Source organism: Larimichthys crocea, chromosome IX (genome assembly GCF_000972845.2).
Source record: "Larimichthys crocea isolate SSNF chromosome IX, L_crocea_2.0, whole genome shotgun sequence".
NCBI classification, from domain to species: domain Eukaryota; kingdom Metazoa; phylum Chordata; class Actinopteri; family Sciaenidae; genus Larimichthys; species Larimichthys crocea.
Window position 1 is genome coordinate 1,237,122 of NC_040019.1, and position 26,815 is coordinate 1,263,936.

Genomic DNA, 26,815 nt, shown 5'->3' on the forward strand with positions numbered 1-26,815 from the left:
AGCTCATGTTAGCTCAGTTTGTTAGCTCATGTTAGCTCAGTCTGTTAGCTCATGTTAGCTCAGTCTGTTAGCTCATGTTAGCTCAGTCTGTTAGCTCATGTTAGCTCAGTTTGTTAGCTGCTGTTCTCATGTTAGCTCAGTTTGTTAGCTAATGTTTGCTAATGTTAGCTCAGTCTGTTAGCTCCATTTGTTAGCTAATGTTAGCTCAGTTTGTTAACATGTTAGCTAATGTAAGATCAGTTTGTTAGCATGCTGTTAGCTAATGTTAACTCAATTTGTTAGCTGCTCTTAGCTAATGTAAGCTCAGTTTATTAACATGTTGTTAGGTGCTGTTAGCTCAGTTTGTTAGCATGTTGTTAGGTGCTGTTAGCTCATGTTAGCTCAGTTTGTTAGCATGTTGTTAGCTAATGTTAGCTCAGTTTGTTAGCTCCATTTGTTAGCATGCTGTTAGCTTATGTTAGCTCAGTTTGTTAGCTCCATTTGTTAGCATGCTGTTAGCTCAGTATGTTAACATGTTGTTAGCTAATGTTAGCTCAGTTCGTTAGCTGCTGTTAGCTCAGTTTGTTAGCTGCTGTTAGCTCATGTTAGCTCAGATTGTTAGCATGCTGTTAGCTCAGTTTGTTAGCTGCTGTTAGCTCATGTTAGCTCAGTTTGTTAGCTGCTGTTAGCTCATGTTAGCTCAGTTTGTTAGCATGCTGTTAGCTCATGTTAGCTGCTGTTAGCTCAGTTTGTTAGCTCAGAGTGTTTGTGTTTGTACCTCAGGTGTTTTGGACCAAACGGGAAGATCAGAGTGGAGCCAGTGTCGTGCCAGAACAGGAGCTGGGCAATGTCTGTGGACATAATGGCAGAGGAGAAAAGAGCGACGAGCCCACACATGGACACAAACACAAACAGGTGATGATACAAACGTCAAATTAAAACACGACTTCACAAGTTTCATTTGGTTTTGTTTTTACTATAAACTCAAAATTACAATTTGTGTTTTGAAGCACGTGTTATCATCAACATTTAAAAGTTTTATTCAAATGTTTTTTTTTGTCCCTTTCAAGCTGCAATAATCGTTTAACGTGATAAAGTCATTCAAGTCTCCCAAACGTACCAACAACAAGCCCTTAAATAAGTGTTCTTCACGTTGTGTGTATATATGTGTACTGTATTTCCTCTTTAACGCTGAATTTTTGGCAATAGTAAATCCCACAGAATAAAAGTTTAGCTACCATTGATGCATCTCTGTACCAAAGGCAACGTCAGCAAGAGTTCAGGTCTGTACAGGAAAACATTATTTGGCAACGAAAGACTGAAAATCCAACCCGCGGTCATCAGTTCACGTCCTCTTGATAAATAGTTCAAAAAATATTGCCAGTTTTTTTCCAAAATAAAAACAAAACAAAAAAAACACCGACGTACCAGACAAAACAAAGATGTAAATAAAGATTCTGAGTAATAAATTAAGAGGATTGCACTTTCAGAAACGAGAGGAGAAAGAAAAGATTCACTCACACACACACACACACTCCATTTTTACGAGTGCAGTCGTCGTCGTTTAAAAAAAGTGTTTATAAAGAAAGACCGTTGCCTCGCTCGTCGTCCGAACATATCCGAGAGTAAAATTACCTGAAAAGTGAGTGGAACGTGTTCGTTTACCGTCTGATGCTCCCTGTTTTTTTGTTGTTTTTTTTCTTTGTATTGCTCAGATATTGTAGAAGACGTCGTCCTCCTCATTTTGAAGTTTTTCTTCGTGACGTTCGACCCCTTTAAAAGTTCAATCGCGTGACTCCAAGTGTTCGTTTTGGCGGACGATGGCGCGAGGAAGAGAAAAACGAAGAATCGGCGACCGAAGCCAAAAAATAAGAATCGCAGGTCGTCGAAGTTTTAATGATTGAAGGAGCAAAAAAAATTATTTTTAAATGTTCTGTCAAACATTCAAAAGTTTTAACGTGTCGTTCGAGCGTCAAGAATTTTCCAGAGTGGATCGGAGGGAAGGCGTGGTCCAAGCGAAGCCTCGTTACTTGGCTTGTTTGTAAACGTGTGTGTACCGTTAATGCATAAAGTCGCGTGTAAACAAACTCTTTCACACGTACGCGTGGAAAAGAAGAATTCAAGTTGGGGTTTTTTTACGTATCCGTGACGTTGTGAGTGACCGACATGCGTGTGATTTCTTCTCTGAGTGCTGGCTGTGTTGGTGGTGTTGATGGTGGTGTTGATGGTGGAGGAGGTCGCTCTAGCTGCTGCTGCTGCTCTCCAGGAGTTTGGCCAGCGTGTCTCGGAGCTCCGTCAGCTCGAAGATCTTGCTGTCCAGCAGCTTCAGCAGCGAGCGGAGGCTCTTGCGGAAGGCTTCCCTCTCCTGCTGGCTGCTCTCCAGACGCTGCCCGAGGTCACTCAGCTGGGCCTCCAACGCCTGGTTCCTTGACTCCGTGTCCTGAAACAAAACGGCAGATTCTCTCACTTTAAAAGATATTTGGATCGATCCGCAACCACTAGTATCCCCTTTCAAGTGTTTAGGAGGAACTACGATGGCCGTGAAACTCGTGAAAGGCCGCCTAGAGTCTAGAGTCTGTGTTTAGTTTGTCTGTTTTGTTTGATTTGGTTGAGACTCCAGAGGAAGCTACCTCGAGTTTCTCCGGGCATCAAAAGAGGAATTTATTCTGCCGGTCCTGATCAGAAATGTGGATCTGAATACTTCATCGCTGGTAGAATACGATGTGAACGCAGTATTACTGTGCAGTACTCACCTGTAGTTTCATTGCAAGTGATTCTTTCTGAGCCTGGAACTCGTTGGCACTCTCCACCTCGGCTTTGAGTCTCTCTAACTCCTGCAGGTGATCACAGAAACAGCGAGCGTTCAGATCAAACCCGCGTAAACACAAACACATTTAAACACTGAACGCGCTCCTCGTACCTCCTCCTTGGCCTTCAGAGACGACTCCAGCTCCTCTATCGTTTGGTTGAGTTCAGTCTTTTGGGATTTGATCACCGTCGTCTGGCCGCTCACACACTCCAGCTCGGTCACCTGGAAACACAAAACAAAAACACGAGCCTTCAGGAAACGTCCTGGCGGCGTGACGAAAACCAAATTGTTGTTTTGCAGATACCCGTTTGTGTAGCCGCTCGGCTTCTTCCTGATACGCCGCCAGCTGCTGTTTCCACTGCTTGACGTTGGCCGTGGACTCGAGCAGAGCCGCCGTCAGCTTGGCGTTGTTCCCCTTCAGCGCCGCCAGCTCGGCCTCCCAGTGTTTGTTGATGTTGGACGAACTGAGATGGAAGAAGTACTCAGATTACTTCTCAGCAAAGTGTACGTAAAGTGTTTTATTTATTAATCACTAATGAACACGCTGAAGAACATTTTAATGTTGCAGCTGATCAATGTGGAGTAATTTTTAAGATTCAAGATTTGGGTCTGTGACCCCTAGGGGGTCCACAGAGGGTCGTGGATCAGTAACGTGAATAATGCGAGCCGCTAGTTTGATATGAAGTGAAGCAGAATGGATAAATCTGTCACAGTAACGAGATCCTACAGCTACTCCTTATTTAAAAAGGTAAATAAATATAACAACATCTTTTATCTTTGTTGTTCAGACGATAAACTTTAATAGTTTCTGTGTTGGAAAAGTTTCATTTGTTGCATTTTTGGTTTCGTCTCTCTGCGGTTTGGATCGTTCTTCTGTTCAAGTGAAGCGGTGCGATCCGGTTTTAGTAAACTGTCATCATGTGCGAGGCCTCGAAACGTTTCCACTGCCGGTAACTTCAGCTTGAACGCTCGGCTCGCCAAAAGTATGACGAGCTGCGGCCGCTCGGATATCAGATCTGTCGTCGGCGTCTGCCCATAATCCTCCTCCCACACGCCTGTGATGAATACTGACACCAAATAAACTGACCTGAACACACGTCAGCGGGAAGAAGTATTCACATCATTAAAGTAAGAGTAGTAAGCACACAGTTAAACTAGTGTTTGGTGTGGAAACACTTCAACCAGACGAATACTTTGCGTTTTTATTCGTCTTGCACGTTGTGTTAGATCACTTCTTCTACTATTCACGTTATATTGAGGCTTCAAAGCGTCTCTTCAGAAACCTGTGGGTGACGTCGCGGATACTTAATCCACACAGCGTCTGCCCGACTTTAGGCTGCGATCATCGACTCATCTGTTGGTTATTGTTGTGACGACAGATTATCAAAGTTTCTGTTGACTGATGAATCTTTAGAACAGACTGTGGACAGAAAATGTTCCTTCGCGTAGTCCTTTAATGTTTAACTTGAGATAAAACTGCGACATTTATGATTCATGACTTTCTGCTGCATTAATCTCCCCTGAAGCACATCGGACAAAACTATCTGCACTCCTCTGGTGGTGTATAATTAACAGAAGCTTGCTTTAATGCAGTCCCGAGGGCCCGAGGGAGCAGATTAATCATCGATGAGAGGAATCGACACGAGCTGCAGCTGCAGCGTTTTAACTCCAGAGTCACTTACAGACGAGTAACTCTCCTTCACGCGTTGCTTAACGGCGATGTCTGACACCTAACTTATCCGTTTCTGGCTCTGGGTTTACCTGTGTGAGAAGGGCAGTGCATTCTGGGAAGGCTCTGCCCTGGCTTCGGTGTGCTGCGGCGTGTCCGGCGTTTCCGGCGTGTCCGGCATGTCCGGCGTGACTCTCTCCTCGTCTGTGCCGTTGATGCTCTCTGAGGTCAGAGGTGACTGCAGATCGCCCGGCGCCGACTCCTGCAGAATACATTCAAGTTAAAGAGACAGCTCAAAAATACTTCCAACAATGGCAGGAGTAGCTGTCAATCTTTGAGAGCACGAATGGAGGAACTGGACGGTTCACGTGGGGAATTCACAGATTATTATTAGTCTGACGTTGATGGATGATAGACGGGACAGATGGCAGGGCTCTCCGGAAAAAGAAACACTGACATATCATATTAAAATACTGAGCGATGAGCGATGAGCTTTACTGATATGCAGAAATCTTTTTGCTGCAGGGGAAACACGCTGAGGGAAGTTTGCATCATTAACTGGGGACAGACTTGGGAGGAAAGTCACGGAAATGTTTCCCTCCGCTTCTTTTTACCTTCTTCTGAACAGGTTTGTTGACAGACAACACTTTCCTTTTTACAGCGCCGCCCTGAGGAGGAATCATTGGGAAGAGCAGAGGAGGCTTTAATGTGGCTGAGTGTCAAACATCGTTATTATTACATCGAATTCTGAGTCGTCGAACATGATTACATTACTGATTCATTCAGGTTGGCTTCAGTGTCGTGTGGGGCTTGTTACCAAAGTTATAAACATTAAATTAACATGGTAAACAGGCAGCATGACACACATGAGACTAAAAAAGGTCCATGTGTAAGCTTCACTTCTTCAAAGAGAGATCCAATAGGTCCAGAGTCTGTTTGCCGGTGATCGTGTTCAGTACCTGAGAGGGAGTGCTGGTGAGCTCCATCTTCTCCTGAGACTTCTCCTTGGCTAACCGCGCTGCCTCTTTGAACTCAGCAAACTTCTCTGCGAACTAAAAAAACAGAACAAAAACTCGTCAACAGCTTTATGTTTTTCAGAGCACTAAGATATAAAAGAAATCAGTTCTGCGTTCTCACCTTGGCCAGGTTGCTCTCAGACGAGAAGCCGAGGCCGTAGACGGTGTTCGCCCGGCTGTCGGCCCATTGGCCGAACTTCTGCGATGTCTTGGTGAACGTCATGTTGGGGGTGATGGTGCTGTTGATGATGGCCTGTGGAGGACGACACGTCAAACCAAATGTATCGCTGGTTTTTCTGATAAATCACAAATCATTTGCCATTGAACGGCTTCAAAACGACTCATTCTTTATACGGTTGTTGGTCAAGGGGGTCTCAAAGATAAATCTGAGGTCAGATAATTAACGTCAACGTCTGTTTGGTTAAACTCCACTTTGAACTGGTTTGAGTTCTCTCACTTCTGGAATTTGGAAAGCAACATTAGAGACAAAGATTTGTGACTGTGTGGACTCGGTTTGTTTTCTTTCTCTCTGCTCAGAAGACTTATTGTTGTCAGGATAATCATCATGTCCTCCTCTGCTATTTCCAGCGACCAACAGCAGCAGCAGCAGTAGAGACACTTACATAACTATGCTATAACTCCACCCCTGCACCTCTCTCTCTGTCTCAAGACTAAAATAATCACTGCCACATAGAAACGACGGGACTGACCGCCTCTTTCTATCTCCAGATCCTTGTTGTTTGCAACATTTTACAATCCAAAGTTCTTATTGATGGAGGTATGGCTCAGAGATTTGTGGAACTGACCGTGAAACACATGTACGGGTCTTATTAAACATACTAAATATTGTAAAATACACACCTTGGATCCATCCAGACTGATGATCCGATATACATTCCTGGTACTGTCGAAGAAGTAGGACACCGTGACAGCATGTTTACTGGTGGGGACCCAGTTCTTCTTGGTGTTTGGGTCGATTTGGAAGACGTGGGCCCGGGTACTGAAGATGGGCTGCTCTCTGTGCAAAGAAAAAGAAGAAGACGAGATGGAGCAATCAGTATCCCGGTTTAAAAGGCCTCAATTTGTTGCGGTTAAGCTCCCTTAAATATGTGGTGTGTGTGTGTGTGTGTGTGACTGAATACCGGCGCCTGCGGAAGAAAAACAGGATTTGGTTTCACCAAAATAGATAAAAAACAACAACAGACGAGTACAGTTTGTGTACGAGACAATTTAGCTTCGGTCGCCACTGCAGCCACATCGACGATTCAGGAAACAATCGTGTTCAAGTCGACGAGTTAAGTTAGTTTAGAAGTCAAGCGATCAGCAAACGTATTACAATTCATCCTCAGGGGAACATGAATGTCTCAACCAACTTTCATGACAATCCATAGTCGATAAGTGTGGCGATATTTCACTCAAACCACCAATGTGAACCTCATGGTATCTCTAAAGTAATAGTCAGGAGATCACCAAAGTCATTAGGATTAATCCTCAGGGGAACATGAACATCTGAACCAACTTTCATGACAACCCAATTAACAGTTGAGGAGATACTTTACTCTAAAACAAAACATGAATCTCGTGATAACACTACAGTAAAAGTCAGGAAACTGAAATGATGACAGTTAATCCTCAGGGGAGCATGAATATCTGAACTAACTTTCATGACAACCCATAGTCGATAGTCGTGGCGATATTTCACTCAAACCACCAATGTGAAACTCATGGTAGCTCTAAAGTAAAAGTCAGGAGATCACCAAAGTCATTAGGATTCATCCTCAGGGGAACATGAACGTCTGAACCAACTTTAATGACAACTCATTTAACAGTTGAGGAGATACTTCACTCTAAAAACAAACATGAATCTCGTGATAACACTACAGTTAAAGTCAGGAAATTGAAATGATTACAGTTAATCCTCAGGGGAGCATGAATATCTGAACCAACTTTCATGACAACCCATAGTCGATAGTCGTGGCGATATTTCACTCAAACCACCAATGTGAACCTCATGGTAGCTCTAAAGTAAAAGTCAGGAGATCATCAAAGTCATTAGGATTCATCCTCAGGGGAACATGAACGTCTGAACCAACTTTCACCAACTATTTCACTGATTTTGGTGAAACTGAATCATATTTTATGGAGGAAATGTTTTCTGGTTTTCCCTCTGATGTCTGTGTTTTGGACCACGAAGAAGAAGAAGAAGCAGAAGAAGAAGAGGTTTACAGGCTAATGCTGACGGGGAGCGGAGTTAGTGTCGTGTCAGAACAGGAGCTGGGCAATGTAACCGGGCTCAGCAGCCTCTGTGGACATAATGGCAGAGGAGAAAAGACAGAAGAGGACGCTGACAGATGAAGCTAAGAAGAGAAAAGTAGAGAGTCGGCGGACAAGAGTGAATCTGGGACTGACTTTTAGTGATTGGCGAGAGCTCGGTGAAATAAAAGGCTGGTACACTTCCACATTTGTTTGGCTCGTGCAGCTGTGGAGACACCGAGACACTTGCAGCTCAAAGCGATGCACTCGAATGATTTGGCTGGAGAAAAAAGGGCAGCGGGATGTCGAACGCTGACGTACAAAAACAAGCGATGACGCCAAAGGTGACCTGGAAGCACCTGTGCCGACACGCAGAGATTCAGCAGGCTCTGGGCGGACTCCAAAACACGGCGGTGGATGAAAAGCTCCCAGGGTCTTGGATTAAAAAGCAAAAAAAAAAACAAGCTATGACTGTCTGGTTGTAACTGGTCTGAAACGCTCTGAAGCTATGAGCAGATTTTTCGCCCGGAGACATACAGACAGTTTGGAAACGTCCTCTTCAAAATATGAAAGCCAACGAGTCAGCTCAGGACAGATTGTATAAAATATGAAAGGAGGAGATCAAATTATTAGATTTTACAATGAAACAATGGACAGTTAGTATGTTAGTATCTGAAATACAAGAATATACACAGACTTGTGCTGCTGTGCTATTATTATTTTTGACTAAATATTAAAATTATGAGCACAGGCAGACGCAGAGACTCTTTCAAATGTCTTCTCTTTAGTTTATTTTGTAATTTATGCAATAATAAATAGAAACAGACGGATATAAAAGACTAATGACCATAGATCTGAAACTAATTTCACAATCACAGCTAATACTAATCGTCCTCAACACGGGTTGAGGAGGTCGACACTCGTCGTATCTGAAACGGTTATCGAAATGCAAAACAGATCCCAGAAATGCAAAACACACAATCGCTTCCGTCTCTCACTTAAACGCTTGTTAAACCTTAAAACAGCCAAACAAAAATAAACCCTCTCTTCAGCCGACAGTCTACAATCAGGCTAGTCTATAAGCCACTAGAGTGAGATTTAATTCTGGCTCTGGGTGTAGGTAGCCGGGTTGTCGGCTCTCCAACACGGCTGCTGAACTTCGTTTCTCAACAAACCCATCCACCAAAGAACGACGAAAACAAAAAGCTCTGAATGTTTTCTTCACGTCGACACTGGACTCACTTAAAGACACTTAAAGATGTCGATCTGTCTCCCAGGGTAGAGTAGATTTAATTGCTTGGCTGGGACCTCTCGTCAAGTCTTGGTGTGTTAATTAAGTCGAGTGCAGTTATTTAAAGATGTCCATACTGTAGATCATATTCGTGTACGTACTTCCTCGGACATGATTTGCTTACAGCAGCTCTTTCCGTGTCATCTATCAGCGTTCTGTTCTCAGCGCACGGTGCGAATTGAAATGATAACGACGGACTGATTTACTATTGAAATTAACAGTAATTTATGCAACAGTGAGGTCGTTGCAACACAGAAAAACATCTGTAATCATCTGTCAGATTAAATCGGGTGGAGATAACTGAGTAATTAAGCAAACGTTAAACGTCATGGGTTGGTTGAACACACCGTCTCTGTCCTGAACAACAAAGTAGCTCCAGCTACCAACAGCTGTCAGACTCCAGCACGACTTTCTTCTATACATTTTCCTTAAATCATCTGTTTGTCTGCAGGAATCAAGTTTTATCAGATTATGGTGAAGCTGTTTTGCCAGTTTGGTGGCTAAACACAACTTTAAGTATTTGCATATGTGTGTGATCTGACTTTAGGAGGAACAAAAGGTCAACTGAGCATCTAATTTTGTGTTTTTTATGGTTTTCGTGAAGCTGTAGCATCGACTCAAACAGAGAATATGAATCAGATTAAGTCGCTGCTGGACTGACGACACATCAGAGGGTGTTGAAGTGGTCGCCCTCGTCACGTTTTAGCAAGTCATTTCAGATTTCAGGGCGTCATCAGTCCCGACAGCGTGGCTTAGATCAGAATCCGCCCGCGGCGTTGTGTTTCTGTGACAGCGTGTGACGATTGTTCCTCCCATAATCCTCCTCTTCACAATGAAACTGTGCTGTGGCACTTTGACAGAGGAATCCGACCGCAGATGTTATCGAATCAGCAGTTCTTCATTCAGGACGAGCAGAGACGCTGGCGAACACAGAAGACACACGCAGACACCGGCCCGGCGTTTGCATACTGGAAAACAAAGACACGCATTGTCTGTCCTCCTAACTGCAGACAGCGCGTCCTTTATCAGGACGTGCTGCTTGCAAATCAGTCACAGGACATCGAGTCGATGTTGTGTATTCATCAAAATACTGTAGTCCTAATTTTAATTTTTAATTCATCTGTAAGTCTGAATAATCATTTGGTGTTTTTAGGTGAATTTGAGAAGCTGGAACGAGTCAATTTCCATGAAATCACTTCAGTTAATTACAAAAAAAAAGTTGATTTTATTTGCTTTTCTTAATTAATTACTGAGCAAACTGTCACCTTGGTGCAACTGTATTATAATAATGCAATTTGTTATTATTTAATCTGTTTATTTTCTCGATTAACTGACTGAATTATTTAATGTGTCAGTTTAAAAATGCAATGACATTTTTTTTAGCAAATATTTGAATTTGATTTTTTCCCTATAGATAAAACAGTTGTTTTTACCTTTGTTTCTTTTAATCAATGAATCGATTAATAAGTCTGATCAGGCGTTGAACCGAAATAACTTTTTATTTTTGATTAAATCGATGCTGGGGCTCGCTCACTCTCACTCACTGTCTATGTCTCTCGATCGCTGCTCATGCTTCATGTCTCTATTTTGACGATTACAAACCTCTTTTCTCGTCCGCCTTGCATACTGTGAGCTGCTGTCACATTTCAAGTCTATCTTATCTTAATTTTAAAGCAGCAAAATCATCTTAGACTTGATGTAATTATCATTTTTTAAGCTTAGTAGTCCGAGCAGACATCATCAGAATCATCAGTCTGTGGAAACAAAAACAAAACCCTGCATCACTAACTCAGCTGCTGCGTCGTCATGGCAACAGCCATGTGACACAAAGGCAGTCCGGTTCATGAGCTGCGAACGTCCAACAACTCGATCTGTCCCCTCAGCCACATGCTCGCTCTCTCTGTCTCGTCCAATCCGATCCGTCGGTTAACCCACAGTCGCTCGGCGGAGGCAGTGAGGGCAGCGGGGGCTTTGGCGAGGCGCAACCTCCAGTTTAAAAACACCCATATGCCATTCAGCAGGCTCACGGCTTTCAGTGTGTGAGTGTGTGTGTGAGTGTGTGTGTTTATGTTCATTGGCAAAGCAGATTTTCTGGCTGACACTTTCAATCTTTTCCCTCTCAAAATACAGAGAAGCTTTCACGCCGTCCGGGTTGTTAAGAAGTCAGAAGTTACAGCGCATACTTTCCCTTTTTTTTCAGACCAAGTTTCTTTGACCTCTGTGAAAAATATAAAAACACCAACAGAGGGAAGTGAAAGAGAAACAGTAAGACGAATAAAAGAGACAAACACGTCTGCAAAACCTGACGTGAACCGTGCATCACTTCTTAAAATCAGGGCTGAAACTAACGAGTAACTCATCAGATATTTTCTCTATTATCGAGTACACTGCTTCTCAAACTGTGGTACTACTGTAGTACCTCTGGTACAAACTTTGCAGTCATGGCTCCAAACAACAGACGATCTCTATGAACAAACCTGCAGCTGAAAACTAGGGCTTGAAGTTTGAAGATGTGTATTCAGAATATTTTGCTTTGTAAACATGGATTTTTAGTGACAGTCACATTTGAGTGAGATCTGGACGAGATTTCACCACGTTTCTCTCGTGATTAAGAACTTTGATCTCCAGTACTCGACAGAAACATCCTTTTCTTTTTACATATGTAGAGTTATAAATGTAAAGATCTTTCTACACGAGAATCACCAGATTTCTATGACCCCCGAGCATTCGCCCTTGCCTGTTCATACTCTACTACTATTTTATTGTATCTTTTACTTTTTGAAGCTTCTGTCGTCCGTCATCAGATTTTATGACAAAAACAAAAGATCTCCCGGCAGGTTAAAGCCTGTCTGCCGTGCCGATCTCTTGTGTACGTTTTCTCCCCACCAGTTTAAGTTGTTAAACGTCAACAAATATGAACTGAAACACAATATTTTGACGAATATCAGACTTTAAAATCGATCACACGAGTCACCGCCTCCTCTGCGATCACACGACAACATGTTGCATCCGTGTCCAGAGCTGTATAATCAGTCCTGTTGGGCCAATAAAGTTTAAAAATGCATTGACTTTTTTATTTTAACATCATAAAAAAAAAACAGCAAATATTTGAATTTGAGGTTTTCCTTTGAATTACTTTTATAGATGTAGTAAAACAGTTGTTTTTACCTTTGTTTCTTTTAATCAATGAATCGATTAATAAGTCTGATCAGGTGTTGAACTGAAATAACTTTTTATTTTTGATTAATCGGGCATAATCGACGCCGGCGCTCGCTCACTCTCATTCACTGTCTGTGTCTCTCGAGCAGAGCTGTATAGTCAGTCCTGTCGGACAATAAACTTACAAAAGTAAACCAAATGATCTGTTGTTTTATGTCGTTTTTAAGCTTCTCTCGTCCGTCATCAGATTTTATGACAAAAACAAAAGATCTCCCGGCAGGTTAAAGCCTGTCTGACTTTAAAATCGAGTCACCGCCTCCTCTGCGATCACACGACAACATGTTGCACCCGTGTCCAGAGCTGTATAATCAGTCCTGTCGGGCCAATAAAGTAAAGTTATTAAACGCCAACAAATATGAACTGAAACACAATATTTTTGACAAGAAGTTGCAAATATCAGACTTTAAAATCGATCACACGGGTCACCGCCTCCTCTGCAAACACACACATGTCCAGAGCTGTATAATCAGTCCTGTCGGGCCAATAAAGTAAAGTTATTAAACGCCAACAAATATGAATTGAAACACAATATTTTTGACAAGACGTTGCAAATATCAGACTTTAAAATCGAGTAACTGGAAATGTTTGGATCACACAAATCACCGCCTCCTCTGCAAACACACATGTCCAGAGCTGTATAATCAGTCCTGCCGGGCCAATAAACTTCAAAATTAAACCAAATGATCTGTTGTTTTATGCAAGACAAAAAAAACAAGGATGTGTTATGTCACTGCTGCAGAAATATGTGTTTGTTTTACAGTAAGCACACGCTGCTGAACTCTGACCTGCTGCTCTCTGCTGCAGTAAAGCCTGTTTACAACCATCTATTACAGACGAACACAAGATGTGGCACTTGTTGGAAACATCCAAGTATGACTCCCTAATTAAAGGGTAAGCACACACACAGAAATATATATATATATGCACAAGGACACTGTCTCTCTCTGTGCTGTTGAATTGATTGTTGCCTGGATTACACTCAGCATTGGCCTTGAGTATTACAGATGTCCACCCTCACCCTGCCCCCAACAATGGGACAACAAACCAATCCCCATGCTGCAGAAGTAGGTCGCTGCTGATCAGGAGGAAACATCTGCAGACACATTAAATAATACAAGTACAAACTCACCTGCTCCAGCGGTGTAAACACACAGGTGTGTTATGACACATAATAAACAGTCAGGCGTGTTAGAAGAAGCTGGATTACATACCCCATTTTGCTGTATTTGGCGGTTTGAGTGCGAGAAATGAAGCCGAGGTTGGAGCGTCCCTCCCCGGCTTTCCTCCCTCTCTCCTCTCGGTGTCTCTCTCCAGCTAAACCCGCTCCTCCTCCACCTCCTCCTGTGCTGGTTGTTGGTGTTGGTGTTGTTGTTGTGGAGCCACGGTGCTTCTGCTGCTTCCTCTCACTCCGACATGGCTGTTGTTGTTGTTGTTGCCCGTGTTTTGGCTCTTCATGTCCGGCTTCATCCGAGCGAACGTGCCCGGGCATGCATGATGAACCGACGGTTGGTTAGCGGTTAGCTCTCCCGTTAGCTGGCAGTTTGTGGAGGGAGGGTTAAAAATAATAATAAAAAAGGAAGTTAAAGTCGGGATAAATGAGGATTATAACCGAGTTAAGCTTGTGGAGTTTTTAAACGTCGAAAGAAGCTGAAATAAACGTTGTTTTTAACCGTTAAAACGGAGCTAACCGCCGCCGCTCGTCGCTAACTCTTTCCGCCGGGATGAGAGCGGAGCAGCCGGGGGGAGAATGTCCGCCTCCAAAGCCGACAACCTCAACCCTTAATACGGGTCATAAATCCCGCTTTCAGTCGCTGGTTCTTCCTTTTTTAAATCCCTTCAAGAAAGCCGCAAACGAAGCGCTCTAACACGGCCGCAGAGAGAGTCGGTGCCCGGTGATGATGATGGTGGTGGCCGTCCTCCAGCACCGAGCTTCATCTCTGAGACTCGATCCAGGATTTTTTACATCCTCCTCCTCCTCTTCATCCGGCCGATTTAACCCCAGAAAACAATAAATATTAAATAAACACCAGTCTGTCTTGTTATATATACATACATATATATATGTATAATTATCCTAAAGCGTTAGATTTAAACCAAAGTGTGGATGCTGCTGCTGGTGATGATGCTCCTCCATCCATCCATCCGCCCCGGGGTTCATCCTCTCATCAAGCCGCGCACCTCATTCATCTGCTCGGCTGCGTCCTCCTCCATCCCCCGCTGCTGCTGCTGCTGCTGCTGGTGCTCTGTCAATCAACAATCTTTAAATTTGACGTAACTGGTAATAAAAGTAAAAAAATAAAGTTGTATAAAACACAAAAAATGTGTTTGACTGAAATAATATTAATAAGTTTAAGGACAGCACATTAAAACATAAAAACAGACCGTTTAAAACACAAAATATGTGGAGTAATGGACCGAAATAAGTCTTAATATTAATAATAACTTTAAGGACAGCATAATAAAACATAAAAACAGACAAAATACAGTGTTAAAACAGTAAATACACCAAATATACGCAATGCATTTTACTTTACTCGTACAATTTTGAAGTACTTTTGAAGTTGTACATATTTAAATCCTATGAAAATGTTTCATTTCTCTGCGAATGTTTAAATTTAGATCTATCTCAGGTCAATTTTAAGGCATGGCTCCTGTGTTATAGGTTATAAAGTCTAATGTCTGTTTAATGCATGCTGCTACTGGATGCTTTAATGTCCTTTAGGATCAATAAAGTATCTATCTATCTATCTATCTATCTCAGTTGCTCCACCTAAGAGTCATTTCCCCTTTGAATTTCTTTTCTAATAATTGTTTGAGCCTTAAAAGGTCAAATTATGACTGAATACACAGTAAAAAAATCTAAAAAATGTTCACCTTTCAGTGTCAAATCATCTGCACTGCTCTGCAAAAACTGTTGCTGGAAACGTTACACTTTACCCAACTACAGTTTCGAAGTACTTGTACTTCACTTTTCTGCTGCTTTATCACTACATTTAGCTGTAGTTACTAGTTACTTTTAAGAGTCTATAGAACATTAGAAAATATGATGCTTTGTTGCAAATTAAACTAGAAGTTTTTACATTTCTCATATAATTTTATTTAGATATATAACTGTCACAGTCAAAAATATGATACATTGGAAGTAGCTGTATGTCCCAGCATTTAGTTTTTACTTCTTCTTTCCTCTCTCATTAATAATCTCTTATATTTATCTTGTTAGGGGACTCAATACACTGAACCACCTGCAGTAACTGTATTTAAAGTAGTAGTAGTACCTTCTATACTTACAGACTGATGCAGCAGTATTAACAATGTCATAATATAATGTATTTTTCTGCAGAATGACTACTTTTACTTCACCTAAATGTAGGATCTCTACTCTTAATAACATATTTTTACACTGTGGTGTTGATACTTTTAGTCAGGTACCGGATTTGGGTATGAAGTAACAGCTCAGATTTTAGATTAAACGTCCAACAGAAAATGTTACGTACACTGCTGAGGAATGAGAAGAAGATAAGACAGAGACAGGAACACACAATATGTTACTGATGATTGCCATCTTGTGGACAATTATTGATACAGCCAGTACTGACATATACACACACCCTTTACTCGAGTAAAAGAGTACAAATACTTTGTCACATATCAAAGTAAAAGTACTCATAATGCAGAGAGTTATCATTATTATTCATGTATTTGTACGTAAGAGGTATTTGTATCTGTAACTGCGATGTGACAAATAAATTGAATATTTTATAAACTTGTGTAAACCTTGCTTTGGAAAGTAGCCAAGCTGTAAAATATGTGCAATGGTGCAATATTTCTATATGTTTTTTGAAGAAGAAATATAAAGTAGGATAAAATGGAGATACTGAAGTATTTTTTTTTCATCTTTTTATGGATCCTTTATTCAGTTTTGATCATCCACAAGAAGAACAATTTCAGCAGCTGCTAACTCCTTGTGCAGGATTGTGCAAAGTATTCACCAGGTAGTGTGCAAAAGTTTACAGCATGCAGGATATTTAAAAAGTGCAAATATATATTTTGAGACGTAGTAATCCAAAAGATGTTAGATAAAAGGGTAAAGGTTATCCGAAGACATGAATGCAGAGTGACAAACATTTTTCCACTGTTTTATTGAGACATTTTATAGACCAAACAATTAATTTACGCATGAGTAAACGTGTAATGCCAGTACATTTTTGTCTTGCCCATCAGTCATTTGATTTATAGAAAGTATTCCAAACATTCCTTTTAACTCCTCCAGTCTTGAACTTCTCATGAAGTATCTCTGTCACACGGTAAAACAGACACAAACAGCTGTAAGGGTGGATGTGTTTTTACACGTGTGGATCAATAAAATACAACAGAGCCCATAAATCTGTGCTTTATTGATAATATTGCCAGTTTAGTTGCTCAGTGTGGGATTTGTTTGATCCCTGATCAGTTGTGCACGACTACACTGAGCACTCTGAACGTTCATGTCTGCCTTTGACTTCCAGACAGACTCATGACATCGGATATTGGCGACCAGCAGAAAATTATATTTAGACCTGGCAAGAAGAAAATAAAACAGAGGCATTAACTTCATGTTGCTGCATTTTACAGCCCAAAGCAGTCACAGGATACAACTAATTAACCCAGATTAGACTTATTTATATACATGTGAATATATATATGCCAATTTTCAGGGTTCAGCCGGTGTGACCAGATGACAAATCAACCTCCCTGACTGCCGGGCTGCAAATGCTTCACATGAAACACTGGAAGACCAGTTTTCTATTTCAAGATTACGCTGAGCATGAAAACCCAACTCGAGCATGCTTGCTCTTTAAATGTGATCAACAGAGCATGCAGCAGGCAGCGGTGGTGCTGAGAGGTTGAAGCGAATTCATCAAGATATTACAACAATGGATGCTTTGTCAGAAGCTTTGGCACGGGCATATGCGGACGCTGAGATGACAGCGTTGACAACCGAAGATGTGACTGAGCAAAACCGAGATGCCAGCGATGAAGTGGAACACCTTAGAAACAGGTACAAGTCAGACAGTTATTGAGCAAAGTTGCTCCTTCTAAACAAATCCCAAGTCACTCATCTTGTTTTACAGTAATAAATTGGCTCCATTCCCACATAAAATGGTGAATTAATCGAGGAAATCACTTGTTTGGCTGAGTCTTCATAGCTAAATCGTCATTTTGGAGGGTGCACTTGTGCTTTTGATCTATATTGCGTTATACTGACAGGTGTTTCTATCATTTTGTCCACACCACTCCACCAGCACCACAAACTTACATCCTACATCCCCCAGTACTTTTTTTAAGTCTTCATTAAGGGAGGATTTACTGCAGGACTGATTTAGTTTGAATTTGGTGTTCATGATAAACAATGTGTTAGAGCTAAATATGAGTAAAATATTGATTATCTTAACAAATATATATTAAAACAAACATGAAAAGTCATCACAAAAATCAAAATAATTAATTTCTTGTAATCTAAGACACTGGTTCTTAAACTTCTTTGGGTTTTTAATTGAATAAATAAATAAATACCATTAAAATACTTTGTTTTTAATAAAAAATACACAAACTTTGAGATTGCAGGAATGTAATTTAAAATAGGTTCAAAAGTTTTATAATAAGTAACTGTACTAAGACTGTAAGATAGTAAGCAGAGATAAAATACATTTAAAAACACTGTAATCATGGTTTCAAATGGGTTCAACAATAAATAAATAAAAACTGAACTGTCTGTAGCTGCTGTATTTTAACATTTGTCATGATAGTCGTGTTCGGAAAGATTATCTTCTGAGGTGGTAAAAAGTTTGAGAAACACTACTCTTTACGATGATGATTTTAGCATCAAACCACATACATTGTTGGCAGCTTATCAACATTTTCTAGTTGTCTGCCATCCCTTAATACCACCATAGACACCAACTCATTTGTTATGTTTTCTATTGCTCATTTCTGAGTGAAGAACTTTAAATTTGGCAGAGCAGAACAGGCAGTCTCAAGAGTTTTGGTGCATTTGGTCACTGAAATGTTCTTGTATGAAGTCAAATGTCATGTATGCTGGACCAAAACGGTTCATGAAATAAGCTTAAATATGCTTCTCCTTGTGTAGATTCATCTCACTGCCAAATTGTTTCTTTGTTACTGTGCCTTCAGTTTACGTGAGGCCGTCCACGATGACAACGTGCGGCCTAAGATGCAGTGCCTTATGATGGACTCATCTTTCTCCATGGTGACGATGCAAGGCGAGGACAGCGGGATCGAATGGGAGACGACCCCCAGTCGGTGCTCCACGCCGTGGGCATCTGAAGCTGGAAACCCCACTATGGACTTCAGCTCTCCGGTTGCAGTACGGCCTGCAACACCTGGGTCTGTTCCAGCGGGAAAGATTATCTTTGTTATGGACGAGGCGTTGATTACAAGACGTAAGAAAAATAAAGTGAGCGGTCAAAAGAGCAAGGCTGACAGACAACGAGAAGCCCTCGTACAGAGCTCTGAGAACGTCTCAGGAAGGCCGGAGTTGGTGGAAGTCTCACAGCCAAATGTGAAAACCGAAGAAGTAGACGAGGTAGAACCAAATGATCCTCACGAAGATAAAGAGCAACGACTATTCCGCTTAGTCTCTGAGGGCTCTGAAATCCTCAACATTATTGTTCCACCCAAATTTGCTACTGTGGATGAAGAGGAGAGCAAAGAAATGGTTGACAACCTTTCTTATCTCGAGGACAGCCTCGTTCCTAAAGCCAGTGAAGAAAGCCATGATTATGAGCTGGTGATTTCAACAACAGGATCAGGTGCCGCAAGAGGTGACCAGGTCAAGCCCCCACCTTTAAATGTAATGGATCCACCAGGGGCTCCGGTGCCCAGACCTCCTGGCAGAGGAGCTGTTGGCAATGTGGACTATTTCGAGCCATTCACTCTGATTGATGCCCAAGCTCCAGGCAGTCCTGCCGTGGCCGCACAGGGACAGGTGGAACAAGAGGTAGAGGTTACAACTGAGAGCCAGGAGGCCAAGAAACTTGCTGAAGACAACACCACCACAACAACAACAACAACAAGTGTGGATAATGACAAGTCAGACACGATCAGCCTAGAGGAAATCACCTGTGAGCTTCTAGATGAAGTCTTCTATGGTGGTACAGACGACTACCTGAAAAGTCTGGACAGAGGCGACCAGGTAGCTAGTGGTGCACCTACAAGGCTCCCTTCAAAACCGAGCGGTTCATCTTTGTTTGGTAGCCACGAGGACATCCTGACTCCAATCTTTCTACCAGAAGGACCTCCCAAAATTATTGACCCAATTTTGCTGGAGGAGCCCAAAGCCATGGCCTTCCTTTACACAGACCTGTACGAGGAAGCGATCGGCTGTCGGCAAAAAGAAGAAGATACGGAAAGTATAACCTCTGAGAAGTCTTTCCACAGCAGGCATTCAGACCGGGAGGCCAGGGGATATTTAGAGAAATATGTCCTTATAGATGAGACTCCTGCAGTGGAAGTGGAACCAACTGAAGAAGGAAGATGCCCTGAGGAAAGTCCTCGGGTATTGTCCGAAGATTTGTATGATATCGCCGATATGCTGTCCAAGCCTGAAAAGGGTGAGGTGCCAAACTCAGAGGAGGAAGTCACAGACTTCCTCAGGTCCAGCGGCAACTCTTCTCCATGTGACATAGAGCCTTTCGTTCGAACATTTGAAGAGGATGAACCCCAGCCGACAACAAAGAGTAAAGACAAGACAAACAAAAACGTCTCAATCAAGGTAGAAAAACCCGCCGAAATCCCTGAAGATCCACTCAGCCTCTCAAGCTTAGAGTTCCCCCCTGATTGGGGAATTACAGATGATCATCCCACAACCCTGGACGAGAAACACCAGCCTACACATCGGGATTTGTGGAAACAAGATTCAGAAGAGCAAAAGCCAGTTCCCCCTCCGAGGAAAAAGGCAACATCCTCTCCGAAGTCATGTCTGGATCTGACACCTCTGACTCCAGTTGACGTTGTCACAGAGGAAACAGAAGAGGCTGGTGTAAAGGAGCAGAGGGAGGAGGAGAAAGAGAAGGCATCACCAGCAGAGACTGCCGATGAAGGGGATGGAAATGGAGAGGAAACTATGCAAACCTCCTCTAATGTTGCTTTGTCTGAGGGTGTGTTGGCTGCAGTGGAGTCGCCACAGACTGAAAGTAGCAACGAAACAACCACAGTTGAGGGGAAAGACACTAAAACAGTAGAAGAAGAGAAAACAAGCGAGACTGACGCAGCTGCAAAACAAACTGAACCAGAAGTGGTCGATGTAAAGTCATCGGAATCGGCTGAAACAGAGGCTTGTGCAGAGAAACAACGAGAACCAGCTAAAGAAAAAGGACAGTGTATAATACTTTAACCGAGCTACAAACATGTTGCTTATGTGCCCTGATTTGAAGTCTTAAAATGACAGTAGAAATAGATTACAATCAACTGAGATCAATTCTTTAAACTTCACAGATAAAGAGTGTGAACTCTTGTACAGCAGCAACCAAAAGTTTGGACACAACTTCTCATTCAATGGTTTTTCTTAATGAAGACATCGAAACTATGAAGGAACATATAATAAAAAGGTGTTAAAACAAACCGGAATATGTTTTATATTTTAGTGTCTTCATAGTAGACATATTTTGCTTTGTTGAGCTTTGCACCCTCTTCTCAATCAGCTTAATGAGGTCGTCACCTTAGAAGATTTTCAATTAACAGATACGCCTTATCAAGAGTAAATTTGTGGATTTCTTGCCTTCTTCGTGTGTTTTAGACCACCTGATCAGATGCGTTGTTCAGAGGTAGAAGTACAGTCCATTATTACTTTAAGACATGAAGGTCAGTCTTGAACAAAAGAACTTTAATGTATCCCCAAAGTCCTGAAACCTATCAAACACTGTGATAAAACTGGCTCTGGACACCGGAAAGGAAGATCAAGAGTTACCTCTGCTGCAGAGAAGATTATCACAGTTTCCAGCCTGAGAAAACACAAATTAACGGGACAGAGTTCAAGCGACACATATCAACATCAGCTGTTCAGAGGGGGAGTGCGTCAATCAGGCCTTCATCGTCGATAACTGGAAAGTAACCACAACGAAGGGAGACCAACAAGAAGAAGAGAAGTGCTTGGAATGGACATTAGACCAGAAGAAATCTGGACTTTGGTCTAATGAGTCCAAATCTGAGATATTTGGTTCAAAACTATCAAAGGTGTGAACGGGTGGTATCTGCATGTGTGGTTCCCATCGTGAAACTTAGAAGAGCAGTAGTGGTAATGGTGCTTTGCTGGTGATTTATTCAAAATTCAAGGCACACTTAACCAACAAGCATCTGGTTTGAGCTTAGTGGGACTATCAGTTGTTTCTCAAAATTACAAAGATCCCAAAACTCCAGGCTATGTAAGCAATATTTCACCAAAAATCAGAGTGATGCATCACCCGGCTTCCAAAATTACCCAACCTGAACCCACTTAAGATGTTTTGGGATGAGTCGGACTGCAACAAGTGCACAGGATATATCGGAATAACCTTTCCAGATGGCCTTGAGAAAAGTGGCGACTTTAAATATAAAACGTATTCTGGTTTGTCACATAATTCCATGCGTTAATTCATAGTTTTGATGTCTTCAGTGTTAATCTATAATGTGGAAAATAATCAAAGAAAAACCATTGAATGAGAAGGTGTCCAAACTGTTGACTGCTGCTGTTTATCTCAGTCTAGTTTTTATAATTTGTACCAGCCTGTACTCATACTGCATGAATTCAAAAAAATCACGTTTCCTTTGTTTCTCTCTGGTGTAGACTGGTGGCATTAGTGCATGAATCCTGAATCGTGTTTAATGGGGAAGGTTTGGGGACATGAGTGTGAATAAAAAATGGTGATGGTGCATGTGTCAGTGTTTGTGTGACGTTAGGGTGGATCTTCAGCTATAAATAAGCCTCCTCGGCGGGTTAACCTGACACCTCGTCTCAAGTAGGAGTCTGTGTGCTATGCAGCCTCTTGTAAACAGCCAGAAAAATGTAAAATGATACGTGCAAATGTGTATTTTCACACCATTTTTGACAGATTACCTATTACCTATCACCCATTTTACCGGTTATTATATGATCCACACCAAATATCAGTAATTATCACTCTGTATTGATGTTTTTTAGCCAATAAAAAGGAGCTGTTTCTAGACTGGATGGTGCGGTATTTACCTGACCCATGTGGCCATTAAATCGGGCATATATTAAGCATTATTTGCAAGCATATTTTGCAAATACTAGCCCCATCTGGAGAAGTAAACGTGCAAAACAGGATTGGTATTTTGTTTTGGAGAGCAGTGTTTGTGTCTGTACTGGTCTGCCTGTTATAATCAGTTTAAAGAAAGAGCTCTGGTGACACTCAGTGTTACAAAGGAGCATTGTTCTAATTTCTAACTCTCAAATCACCTTTTTTTCCTCCACATCGACAGGTGGCAGCTGTGAGTTACAGCTCAACCATCAGAAATTTCCAAAACAAGTCTCAAGGCCATAGAAGTACAGCAGATAGAGTGGATATGTCAATTCACATAGATAATAAACATATTTGGGTTAATTTCCTCACCTAAATTAAGTCTTGTGAGGTAAACAAGTATTAAAATTAAGCAACTGAACATTTTACAGATATGTGCCAAATTAAGTCTCTTGAGTAAAACCTTTATATTAAAATAAACTACTGGACTAACAAACAGGTGTTTCGGTTTAAGGAGTAGCCATGTTAAGTGGTGACAGTCCAGGCGAATGCGTCTGCGGTTTACATAAAGTAACTGACATAAAATAGGACATGATCATAAGGAAAGAAATTGCTATTAAAATAATCAGCTGCTTTCCTGGGCTAACGAACCGGTGTTTCGGTTTAACTCGTGACCATGTTAACTGGTGACTGTCCACCAAAACAGCGAAATAACAGACATAAAATTATGCGGCTGAGCCTTGTAAAGCAAAGAAATTGGCTACTATCCTGGGCTAATGAACCACCAGTGTTTGGGTTTAACCAACAACTGTGTTGACTGGCGACCGTCTGACAAAATAACAAACAGGACATAAAATAAAGCTGTCTGTAAATGCAATTTATTGAATGTATTTTTCTAGTGTTTACAGCTACTAATGTGTGTAACACTGTTACAGTGATGATAAAAATTTAAATATTTATATTTAACATTTAATCTATGTTGAAAAAATTAGGATTATACTTGGGTGCAGATGTTTTAACTCCTATACTCTGTGTGTGTTCTGTCTTTTGCATGTCTCGCATACTTCCCTTATCTGGCATGTGTTTACCGAGGCTAGCAGTGAGAGATAATTATAAAAATAGTTCAAGGATAAGAGAGACAGGTTAAGGGAAGTGTCATTTTGGACAAGAAACATAATGTTCATCACTGAGCAGAAAACCAAAAAAGGAAATTATCAGTGGGGAGCCCATTTTAAAAGAACCAACTGTTAGAGCTCCTCGAGGAGCCTTTTCTCTGTAACCCCTTTTGTGTGTTGCACTGTTAAACGCTCCTTCTTGTACAAGAATAATAAATTCAACTTAAACTTTGATACTTTGAATCCAATCTTCCTTATTCAAGGGTTTTTCTTTAAAAATTCTCCTAACAATCAGTGTCTATAATAACCAGATCGTGAAATGTAGATCTGAGTAAAGAGCACTAACGTTTACATTTCACTGGTTTTGAGTAATCATTTTTATATTCATATTGATGAACATATATACATATATATACACATGGGGGGGGGGTACACATTGATCCATCCTTACTTGCAAAACCTCACACATTACACGACAGCTTTTTGAGAATTTGCCGAACAACAAACCCTGAGATATAAACCAAAGCGGGTTGGAAGATAGCTATGGTCAAACACACTAAAGCAGGAACGTTGGCTTCAGTTTCTTCTGCTGCTGGAGAAGAGGACATCTCAAAAAGCAAAACAGGGACACGGTCTCATCCTGTGCTTTCTTTTTGGCTCTGCTTTGACAGGAGGGGTAGTGGAAGTTCTGAAATTCAATAGCACAGGAAAATTATTACCATTGAAATCACTAGAGAAGATATTATACACTAAAGATTAAAATTTTAATCTTACCTGAGTATATCTCGAGCTGCTCTTTCAACTCTTCATTCATTAGTTTGTTTTCCATGAGATCGTGCAGGAGACTGCACACGGTGTACTTTGCCCTCCTCTCTCTGTCCATCGCGTTCCTCCTCTCTCTTTCCAGACTCTCCACCCTAGCCAGGGCTTCCGTGAGTCTGGCCCTCAGATCATCATGTGATGAAGGCAGAGCATAGCAGTGTTCCTAGTACAAACAAGGATGAAAATATTAGGATGCAGATTCAATACTGACACGTTTCGATGTATGCGTGTTACGGCCGCCGCCGTTTCGTCCCGGCATCTCTCTTGTGTGTAGTGTTTTCCCCATATGTAAATCCAGGTGTGCGGTCGCCGGTAATGTATTGGACCTCAGCTAAGGAGGCGTGGCCCCGATGGCGCCGGATCCTGGAAGCCGAGGGGACTAGGATTGGTGCGACATCCCCTGCATCCTCTCCCGGCCAACCTAGGCATTTAAACCGCAGCCTCCAGAGCATTGTGGCGGCTTGTCTTTGGTGTTTTGTGAGCTTGCCTCGTTATTCGAAATGTTAACTCTGGTTTAAGGAGGTTTTGTTTTGTGTTTAATTACTGGGACTGGGCAGGGTTTAGTTTAGTTTATAGTACTGATTACACGTTAGATCCACTAGTTCAGGGGTCCTGCTTACTGATGTGTTTTTCTGTTATCGATAGTTTAGACAATGACGTTTTTGTTTCTCGTTTTGGTTTTCAAGTTAGACGAGTTCTCTTTTTGTTATATTTGTTTGTTCTTTTAAACACCACTCGCTCGCCCTTTGTTCCCTTTTTGCCTCACCTCCTTTTGTTAAGAACAATTTGAACTTTCGTTTAATAAATACCTTTGTTTACTAACCACAACACCTTGGTTTTGGCCCCATACCCCTATATCTGGTCGTAACAACGTGCATGTGTTGTGCATGTTGTTAGGGCGAGGTTTGAATATAACCGGGGTCATAATGCTCACAGCCGTTTGAGGCATAGCTAGCACTTATTACTCACAACATTGGGCAGAGGCAGGGGCTTGGCTTCTTGGACAAGCTTGGGACGGTCCAGCGTCAGGGGCTCCCGTGCCTTCTTTGAGGTCCGAGACGTCCTGGTAACCACAGGCTAAGGCGAAGAATAAAATATAAGAAATTATCTCACAGTGTAATACAAAAAAAAACATCCTTACAACATAGTGATACACCTACCTTGGGGCGATCTGGACCTGGGTAACGGAAGACTGAAGGAACAACTCCAGCTCTGATCCTGACCGTCTGACCTGTCCGGTCAAAATGCTCCGGTCCGAAATGTTCGCTGCAGAGCGAGGAGGACCGACTTGCAGAAAAGCCTTTCCTTCCAACAGCTGCTTCCCATTGCTTTCTCAGCTCTTCATCTTTGGGAAACCTGCACAGGATGGGAAAAGTTAGAAAAGCAACCAACAACAACAATCAGTTACTTCTGGCCAATTTAGTTAAATAGGAAAGAGTTCCTCGGTTGGGCGTTCACTGTATTATGCACAGGACTTCATACTGTTCATTGTTTTGCAAGTAAGGTGAACTCAAAAGTCTAAAGTCTGTTTTAAAAAATGCATTTGCGCATTGAAGAACTGAAAGCACATGTACATGGACCCTCTTTGTTCTCACTACCTTACAGGTAAACATAGTTCCTGGTTTGGTCTCGAGGTGCCTGGTTTAAACTGAGCTCCCTCCTGATTGGTTCATCTCGAATGACGTTATAACGAACAAACACAATCAAAAAGTAAATTTTTCCATACTTACTTGTGAAAGGTGATGCCCTGAGATCTGGTAAATGGTGTACATCGGTTGGTACACTTCCACGCAGAACAAGAATGAGGCATCTTCTCCGAACCGCTCCACTCTGCCACAACCAAAATGGCGGCACACGTCGACGTACGATTCAGCGGTCTACGTGTATTTATCTATGGACACGAAGCGTCACAGACGCGTTCCGCCCCCGCGGTCACCAGTTAACACGGTCGCACGTTAAACCGAAACACTGTCCGCCGAAAGTGGTCTGCGGTTGTTTTAGTTACCGAGACAAAGAAAGCACGTTGTTCGACACTGTGACGTTAACAGTAATATATATATATAAAAATAGACACATTTACGAGTTTAAACAGTGGAGTTTAAACTACGGCAACACAGGCGCATTCAGCCCCGCGTTCACTAGTTAACACGGTCGCACGGTAAACCGAAACCTGTCTGCGGTTGTTTTAGTTACTGAGACGAATAAAGTGTGTTGTTTCACATTGTGACGTTAATAGTAAAAAATATAAATAAATAAAAATAAAAAAATAGAGATATTTACGAGTTTAAACAACGGTCGTAACTACGGCAACACAGGCGCATTCAGCCCCGCGGTCACTAGTTAACACGGTCGCACGTTAAACCGAAACCTGTCTGTCGTTGTTGTTTTAGTTACTTAGACGAATAAA

General features: G+C 41.8%; 3 protein-coding genes across 3 annotated transcripts; 1 reads left to right on the forward strand and 2 right to left on the reverse strand.

Moving 5' to 3' along the window:
• Positions 1 to 1,658: 1,658 nt before the first annotated feature.
• On the reverse strand, positions 1,659 to 14,448 carry homer1 (homer scaffold protein 1). The gene is made up of 9 exons (XM_019264640.2): positions 13,448 to 14,448; positions 6,335 to 6,491; positions 5,595 to 5,726; positions 5,417 to 5,509; positions 4,550 to 4,719; positions 3,093 to 3,252; positions 2,900 to 3,010; positions 2,733 to 2,813; positions 1,659 to 2,419 (listed from the first exon to the last, which is right to left on the reverse strand). The coding sequence occupies exons 1-9, from the start codon at positions 13,723 to 13,725 to the stop codon at positions 2,222 to 2,224; spliced, it is 1,380 nt and encodes a 459-aa protein (XP_019120185.1). The 5' UTR covers positions 13,726 to 14,448; the 3' UTR covers positions 1,659 to 2,221.
• Positions 13,108 to 23,410, forward strand: si:ch1073-398f15.1 (cardiomyopathy-associated protein 5). Its single transcript, XM_019264742.2, has 3 exons — positions 13,108 to 13,127; positions 17,088 to 17,274; positions 18,408 to 23,410. The coding sequence occupies exons 2-3, from the start codon at positions 17,150 to 17,152 to the stop codon at positions 20,626 to 20,628; spliced, it is 2,346 nt and encodes a 781-aa protein (XP_019120287.1). The 5' UTR covers positions 13,108 to 13,127; positions 17,088 to 17,149; the 3' UTR covers positions 20,629 to 23,410.
• A 426-nt stretch (positions 23,411 to 23,836) lies between these two features.
• Positions 23,837 to 26,643, reverse strand: LOC104936287 (THAP domain-containing protein 6). The gene is made up of 5 exons (XM_010752299.3): positions 26,139 to 26,643; positions 25,569 to 25,764; positions 25,378 to 25,485; positions 24,361 to 24,571; positions 23,837 to 24,274 (listed from the first exon to the last, which is right to left on the reverse strand). Exons 1-5 carry the CDS (start codon positions 26,216 to 26,218, stop codon positions 24,222 to 24,224), a joined length of 648 nt encoding a protein of 215 aa, XP_010750601.3. The 5' UTR covers positions 26,219 to 26,643; the 3' UTR covers positions 23,837 to 24,221.
• Positions 26,644 to 26,815: the final 172 nt, after the last annotated feature.

Excerpts from the sequence above, each read along its gene's own strand:
- LOC104936287 (XM_010752299.3), bottom strand. The coding sequence starts at position 26,218 with ATGCCTCATTCTTGTTCTGCGTGGAAGTGTACCAACCGATGTACACCA. Across the intron at positions 25,765-26,138 it reads CAGGGCATCACCTTTCACAA|GTTTCCCAAAGATGAAGAGC; the intron begins GTAAGTATGGAA and ends CATCCTGTGCAG. Across the intron at positions 24,275-24,360 it reads GCAGCTCGAGATATACTCAG|AACTTCCACTACCCCTCCTG; the intron begins GTAAGATTAAAA and ends ATTGAATTTCAG.
- si:ch1073-398f15.1 (XM_019264742.2), top strand. The coding sequence starts at position 17,150 with ATGGATGCTTTGTCAGAAGCTTTGGCACGGGCATATGCGGACGCTGAG. Across the intron at positions 17,275-18,407 it reads GTGGAACACCTTAGAAACAG|TTTACGTGAGGCCGTCCACG; the intron begins GTACAAGTCAGA and ends CTGTGCCTTCAG.
- homer1 (XM_019264640.2), bottom strand. The coding sequence starts at position 13,725 with ATGCCCGGGCACGTTCGCTCGGATGAAGCCGGACATGAAGAGCCAAAA. Across the intron at positions 5,510-5,594 it reads CTGAGAGCAACCTGGCCAAG|TTCGCAGAGAAGTTTGCTGA; the intron begins GTGAGAACGCAG and ends CTGTTTTTTTAG. Across the intron at positions 2,420-2,732 it reads CACTTGCAATGAAACTACAG|GACACGGAGTCAAGGAACCA; the intron begins GTGAGTACTGCA and ends GTTTTGTTTCAG.